This window comes from Pelmatolapia mariae, linkage group LG10_11, assembly GCF_036321145.2.
Source record: "Pelmatolapia mariae isolate MD_Pm_ZW linkage group LG10_11, Pm_UMD_F_2, whole genome shotgun sequence".
Classification (NCBI taxonomy): domain Eukaryota; kingdom Metazoa; phylum Chordata; class Actinopteri; order Cichliformes; family Cichlidae; genus Pelmatolapia; species Pelmatolapia mariae.
Window position 1 is genome coordinate 14,706,633 of NC_086236.1, and position 7,838 is coordinate 14,714,470.

The 7,838-nt window shown below is 37.9% G+C and overlaps 1 protein-coding gene across 1 annotated transcript; it reads right to left on the reverse strand.

Annotated features, from left to right (window-relative positions):
* Positions 1-372: 372 nt before the first annotated feature.
* Positions 373-7,161, reverse strand: arr3a (arrestin 3a, retinal (X-arrestin)). The gene is made up of 18 exons (XM_063486085.1): positions 7,079-7,161; positions 5,586-5,617; positions 4,811-4,841; positions 4,645-4,705; positions 4,495-4,539; positions 4,202-4,392; positions 3,842-3,901; positions 3,678-3,754; positions 3,433-3,568; positions 3,247-3,331; positions 3,084-3,156; positions 2,844-2,981; positions 2,589-2,672; positions 2,471-2,494; positions 2,331-2,380; positions 2,181-2,200; positions 1,200-1,230; positions 373-886 (listed from the first exon to the last, which is right to left on the reverse strand). The coding sequence occupies exons 2-16, from the start codon at positions 5,591-5,593 to the stop codon at positions 2,196-2,198; spliced, it is 1,068 nt and encodes a 355-aa protein (XP_063342155.1). The 5' UTR covers positions 5,594-5,617; positions 7,079-7,161; the 3' UTR covers positions 373-886; positions 1,200-1,230; positions 2,181-2,195.
* Between the last annotated feature and the right edge of the window lie 677 nt (positions 7,162-7,838).

Consider the following 7,838-nt stretch of genomic DNA (forward strand, 5'->3'; position numbering starts at 1 on the left):
TCGTGGATATGTAAATATGTAGGTATACCCCAGACATGATGTTTTTATATGTCGAGAAGACATCTGCTATGGCCTAAATATATTCAACTTTAATTGAAATTACACAACTAAACTATTACCTATAGGCAGCACCTACATCCCATAAATTTATAGAACAGTTTTCTTTGGGAGCATTTGTTTAGAATCCAGTCCTTCAGTTCCAATACAGAAAAGGGTTGATAGTGTTTTCTTGAAAGTCTATCTTTGGCATTCGTATTTTCTAAAGTAGTCCTCTGGCCATAAGTAAAGTGACCTCCAGTATCTACTCTTATGATGTGAACAATGAATGAAAACAAGACAACGAAATTAAGAAAGAAAGAAAACATTTAAAACTGTCTTTCAGGCAATTTTATTGTATTTTGGGATGTTTCATGTGTCCAGTCTAAACCATAATCCAGCACATTTCACATGGAGAAGTACATCATTCAAAATAATGAATGAACGCACCACAATAATCAAAAGCACATCAGCTTTTGAGGGTTTCTCTCTGATTTTTTGTTCATTGCCTTCCAATCACATCCTGCAAACAGGCAAAGGATAATCAGAACATGCTGCTACAGAAGTCTGGGGTGTCTAAATGTTGGATACTAACATGCAATCCAAGCATTCTCTCTACGGCTAAAATTACATTTATTCAACAACATGACCACGAAATCTGCAAGAGGACTGATGTTACATCTGTACGCATATCCTTGGTGTGTCTGAAAGGTAGATGTCCTCGGTTGCTCTGTAACGACTTGGTGTGAGGACACCAGTCGTGTTCTTTCTTCTTTGTTTTTGTCACTTCCTTTTGTTGTGTTCCTGTCTTTCTGTGGGTTTCTTTTCAGTGTCCAGGGTAACATCCTCTCTTGAGACGTAAACAGAAAGAGATGTTGGAATCTGTGATGTCATTATATAATATACTTCACTTTTTAGCATAAGAATTTCCTCTTTAAGAGTATAAAGTGTCATAATCGTTCCTCATAATCAATTGCTTTCATGTATTTGTAATTGTAATTTACATTATTAAAAGCAAAGCAGTTATCAACTCAATGTCCTGGAGGAAGTTCTATATAAAACAGTGCATATCCTGTCAACAGATTTAATGACTTTAATTTTCATCTTACAAAAATTCATAAATATAGCAGATGGCAGGTTATATAGTAATAGCTGAATCTCACCTTGACTATGGGGGTGTTTTCATTTAAGACACTGTAAAAACAGGAAAAAGATACAGATAAATTAATAACAATGGCTCAATTTTTTAATGAAATAATAAGAAAAAGAAACATAAAAACAAATCACACACGTGGTCCATTTTTAAAAAAGTTAGAACTCTGTGTAATGTAAATAAAAGAAGAATGAAATCATTGTTAATGAGTTTAAAGACTATATAATTAGGACAAAGACAACATGCTCAATATTGAAACTGACACTGCAAAACGATTTTTTTAGAAAAACTTTCTTCTCATTTTGGATTTACAGCTGCATCACTGCTTTTTTTTTAAACCACCCGACAGATATTCTCCCTTTCTTGGTTCATAATGAATGAAACAGCTCTGGGTTTCCTTTGGGATTTATTTCATTTTAAAAATAGACCAAACTTCTTTTCAGGCCTGGACTGTTGGCAGACCAGTTTAGACTTTTTTTTACTACACAGATATCCTCCTTTAATACGTGTAACATATAGAAGGACCTTCAAAGTAACTAAGTACTTCAAAACATTTATATATTGTTCAGATATATTGTTCCCGAGAGTATGATCTTCAGACACATTTTATAATGTTTTTTCCCTGTGCATGATTTTCTCTGGGCTTCCCGCATCTTTGCTCTTAGGATTAAAAAAAGGATCATTCCTAAATTATTCTTAACTTCATGCTGAACATTTTGAACTATTTGACCAAACAATGTCTTATCGAGGGGGTTAACCTATTCTAGCTTTTTAAACATGCTGCTGATTTCAAATACACATTGTTTTAACATTTTATTTGCTTATGTACATTTTTCATTGTATTATATTTTACACTGTATGCAATTTTTAAAACAATTTCTTAAAATTCAGCTTTCATTTGTTAGCCTCTAAGTCAAGTCCTAATAATGAAATGTCTAGGTGATAGCACCCAAAACAACATGTAAATAATAAAGTATTAAACACAACTTACACCAGTGTATACTCCTTATTCTGCTCCGTGTGGAAAAGAGATTAGCACAAAGGCGAGAAAGTAATTAGGCATGAGAGTTAAAATCATTTTAAAGGCATTTATATAAATTTTGAGGAGTCTTTGAGGCTCTACAAGGTAAAAAGAAAATACCTTCAGGCTTGGGGTGCATGAGATTCAGTGGGAGCTCCACTGTGACATCACTGCAGAGAAAAATGAGCCAAATAATGTGAATGCATGCAATCATCACTCCTGTATGGATTGTGATAATATTGTTACTAAATATTACTCACCTGGAGGTGAGGCCACCCAGCAGACTACATGGAGAAAAGAGGAAAAATGTAAGCCGGCCATTGCCATTTCATTCTGTTTAATCTTGAACGGGGTTTACTTGTGTCAAAAAATACTTACCCTCCTCCAGCCACCATGAGGTTAATTTTAATCTTGTAGGAAACCAGGATACCCAGCACCTCTTTTTCTACTCCCTGCCGCAGCCTGTGGAGGACGAAACGCAGGGATTTGAAGGATTAGAGGGGTTTAAATTAGCTGAGTGTACTACCGTAAGACATTGCGGACACTGAACAAGAAAGCGGCTGGAAATGTGAAGCAACAAAGAACCGACGGAGAAGAGTGTTTCGCCCAAACTTTACACCAGTGTGCACTTACACGGTGGTGGAGGCCAAGTTGGTGTCCTCGTCCTTCAGTCGACCGTCCAGCGACAAACCTCTTTTCTCCTTGTTATCAGTGAGCAGAGGTGTGATGGTCAGAGTGTTGTCGAAGCTGCCGTTAGAGTCCACCGTCTCTCTGCAGAGAGTGAAAAGAAACACATAAGCAGATTGACCCAATTTTATATTTTCATTTTGCTTCTGTGACATTTGCTGTGCTTTCAGTTTTCTGCCCACATACCCGAACTCTTGGTTAAGAACACACTTGGTGTATTTGTCTGCTGAATAGAGGACAATGTCTGTGGTTTGGTCCACTGTTGCAGGGAGGAAGATATAGAAAAATGTTATTTCTTTATAACATTTTCAGGATTTCTTTCAGTATTTCAGTGAATAGAGGTACCCACCAGTGATCTTAATTTTCTTGACTGTTTTGTTGCTCTCGTTTTTGATTTTGATCTTGATTGGGATCGCTTCACCATGAAAGTAGAGCTGCGGCAAAACAGGAGAGAGATTTTAATTGGTTCACTGCACAGCTCCCATTTCAACAGGGTGAAGCTGAAAATTAGGGAAGTAAAATTTTGCTGCCGTACATCTTTCTCCATTGAAGCTTCTAGATGAACGGGCTTGTCAGACATCATGAAGCTTTTGCAGATTTCAGCCTTGGGCCCGGCACCCACCTGAGATGGGGCGTACTGGATTTTACGAATGACGAGACGGGCGGTGTCCCTGTCAGGGCGAAGGAGAGGGAAGGAAGAAGAGATGAGGTGAGGAAAAATGAAATGGAACAAAGTGAGGCGAGATAGCAAGGCAAAGACACTAGTGGAAGTAAACTCACTTCTTTTCAATCTTTTCATCGGGGTTGTTCTTTTCCTTGGCAAGATAAGTTTTGACCTCAAAGTCAACGCCACAAGCCTGCAAAGTACAGTGAAGTTGTAAACAGCTGATATTTAAACAAGTGACATCCTTGCCTATATACTCTAAGGTAAAGGGATGCCTCACCTTTCCCTTGTCATCAGGTCCAGGCTGCAGAGAGACTGAGCAGGGTAGGTTGTTTGGAATCTATGGAGACAAAGACTAAGATTTATAAGAAAACACAAGAGCTACTTCCATGAAATTACAAAATAAAGCATAATTTTAGATATTCAGGAAGAAAAAAATTGTTAATTTGAGCTTTTCCTCGTTAAAAAAAAAATATAAATGTCTATTAAATACTCAGTATTAAAGTGGAGTAACATCATGTGTCATTGAATGTTACATGCACAATTTCTAAAAAAAACAAAAACAACAACAACTCTTTCTCACATGGCTGAGGTCATAAACTGCTTGTCGTGCTTAATTTTGTGGTCCTAAGTCACACACCTCAAAAGAGAAAGGATGTGCGTTGTCTCCTGCCTTCTTCAGCAGGGTGTCGTGCATGGCACTCAAGGCAGGCTTCTCGCCATTAGGATAGATTTGGGTTTGCTGTATCCAGATGTCCTTCCTGAAGCACAGGCCCATCACATCCAGGTCATCACTACCATAACGGAAGGCACATGCCAGCTGCACGAACACTGGAGACAGGTGTAATTACATCAGTTACTTCACAACGATTGGCAAAAGTTTCTATTTATAGAACTGAACCCAATTTAAAACGGCGCTTTATGTGATGCTACCTTTTCTGTCTCCGAAATCTGCTGGGTCCAGCTTTACGACGCCGTCTGCAAGGGAGCAGGATTACAGGCACAGTTATTGTCTTCATAATGACCGTGCATTTGCAGACACACACACAAATACAGAAAAAACACTCTGTAATAGGAACGTACCAACTCTGTCCACTTTGTCCACATGATCCACATAGTCTCTCTTCCCCAGGTAGAGGGTCAGCTGTCACATTGAAGAAGGGAAAGCGTAGTGTTTCAGAATCTTTTAAGTTTTACCCCTTTTTCAGTTTATTAAAAAAACGTTTTAAGAGAATAAAAGAGAACATACCCCTCCGTTTCCACTGGTCTTCTTGAAAACCCTGTGAAGCAAAAAGGAGAAACACCACTCACCTTAAAATTAACCTTTTTGTATAGATTACAGTTAAAATATTGACCTCCTTATCCTGGCAACCAGGACAGAAATAAGTGTGTGAAATGTTGAATAAAGCTGGAGAACCCATGTTTTTAAAAGAAGAGTACATCCACTGACATCCACTGATGGAGTTACTGTCAGGCTTAACAAGATAAAATAGTGATTAAATTTGGATCCTGTGGGTAAATTTGGTTTCTTGGCAAATGACAGAAGGGCTGGTAATCCTTTATTCCTCGTTATCCAGTTAGTAATAGCTAAGTGCGGAGCTGCTTTACCTCATCAAGCCCGGATTGAGAGGCTGGCTCAGGTGAGGGAGCTACAAATGGTGTAAGAGAGTTCCCCAAATAACCAATTACCACTGTCATCAAATAAAGCTTAGAGCTGTGTTACCACATTTGAAAGAGCATGTTGAGAGACTAAGCCTTTTACAGACCTTAAATAAATACTTTAAAACTAATTGTCCCTTTTAGGAGTTGGCTGACCATCCTGTCTACAACTCCACAAATTTCAAAGAGATCACAATTCTTATCAACTTTTCGGCCCCTGTCAGATTTTCTTTAGGTAAAAGGGAAACATTTTTCCACTAACAATAACTTTGGATTGTTATATTTTTTGAGTATGAGAGAGTTTGATTAGAATCAGCAGTTCCTCTTGGACATAAAGATAGAAACAAAATGTATCCAGTACTTACTTTGCCATCTCTAGAAGGCTTTTGGAAGTATTCTGTTGGAAGAAAGGTAAAAAAAAAAACAAATGATCAAAAAGTGATCAGGAGGTCACAGATCTATAACTGAGAGCTCTTGGGCAGCTGGAGTGATGCTTTCATTTGAGGGTACAGAGGGTTAATCCTCTGCAATAAGATTACGCCACTGGTGTTAGGACTCTTCCACCAAACTGGTGTTTCTCTGTCCGCTAACTGACCCCCGTGACCTCACAACAAACAACCAAAGATTTACATTGCACACGTGGTTATGTCACAGTATGTTTCTCCTAAAAGTGCCAAGTCTTTGGACTATTCAAGGAACACTAAATGGATAAAACCCATTCATTACCTTTGATAGCATTCCAGGACTTAAGAGTCCCTAGGTGTTGACTTTAGCTCTCTATAGCTCCTAAATAAAGATTAGTCCTGAAGGGTTAAGAGCACTACAAGCATTTAATTAAATACGTATTTTCAAACACATCTGCTCATCATCTTCCAACATAATCTCCAGGCTTCAGGTTGTTTGGTCTTATATATTTTTAAACATCACATCATATTTCTCTTTAAAAATTTGTTGTTTTTTTCTATTGACACCTTCTGTCTCAACTCCAATCTCCAATCTCATATACAAAGATTATGGATAAATGCAAAGAATGAGAATAAAGCCTTGGTTAATTACCCAGATGCCTTCAGTCTAAAGTTGCTTTGGGCTACAGTTACTTATTTCAGTGCCAGGAGCAGGTACAGCAGCTTTCTGCCTCTCTTCTGATTGGCTAATTGCTGTGCAATTTCAGCATATGTGATTGTTGCACACCTCTTCAAAAATACTGAACTATGCCTTTGTTAGATTCTTGCTCAAACCACAGAGCACTATATTTAATATTTATTGGTCGATTACTCTATTTTACAGTGATTAAATAGCATTCTTGTCTGCAGATAATTTAGTAGACATACTGAAAGCCACAGAAAGCAGATGTTTTTGTTACGTATGTATTATTGTAGCATCTACCTTACAATATAAAGCGCCTTGAGGCGACTGTTGCTGTGATTTGCCGCTGTATAAGTAAAATTGAATTGAAAATTGAATTGAACTGAACTTGCATTTTTATTTTCTTCTTATTTTGCATTATTTTGGCTCTTTTTACCTGGCCTCCATACACAAGTATTCTTACATATGTTCACTGATTGTAGATATGGCCTCAGAGAGAACCTGTCGGTTAACTTTAATGGCCTATTAAAACAATGCAATACGTATATACTGTAATGACTTCCATCATTCTTATTCAACCCCACAGTGGAGCATAACTCAATGATTTTCACCATTGCACCATTTGACCTTTGACATCTATCCATTTTCATAGCCACTTATCTAATTCAAGGTTGCGGGGGGCTATCAGGCATAAAACTGTACTTCATAATTAGTTTCACCACTACACATCCATCCTTTCATTCATTTATCTGTGAATATGAAGACTTCTTACCTCTTCTTAGTAGTCTGGGACCGTGGTGCAGGATGTCAGGATAAGTTGAGAGTGCAGTCTACAGATGAGCTCCCTTTTTATACCTGCCTCCCTCTGTGCATCCTTCAGGCTTAGCCAGTTCACTATTGCTGTTTTTGCCTGCTTCATAATCCTGTTAAGCAATCAGAGAGCAGCTTTTTTGGACTACAAAAGGTGCAGCCATCTAAATCACAGGGACATAAATACAACCTCACAGTCGCCACGCGGCTGTAGTAGGCTGATAATCCCCCTCTGCACCTCCACAAATCACTCAAATCTCCTTTGATTCAGAAAGCACAACAAAACAGGCCATTTAAAATCAACGTTTTTTTTCTCTGATGGATTTTTTTCCCATCAAAAAAATTGTGTTGAACATCTTTATAGCTTGCATTAAAAACTTCATCTGTGAGCAGCACCTTTATCTGTAAATACGGGTTAGCTGGGTATCTATGTATTATTTGTTCTTTTTATTTTCTTTTACAATCATGCTCATAAAAACACAAACATTTTAAAAAATATATCAGATTCAAGAGTATTGCTATATGCTTGATAGGGAGACGCAATAATAAACTAACCTATATGATAAAGGTTTCAAATGTTTTCTTATTTTAAGCCTGTGTGCAGCCGTGTGAAGATTCCTAGTACTCCAGTCTGTCTGCTCTCAGCAGATTAACAGTTCCCTCTCCCAATATGGTACAGATGACGGGAGTATCAACGGTGAGGTCAGAATAAGCTTTCTTAT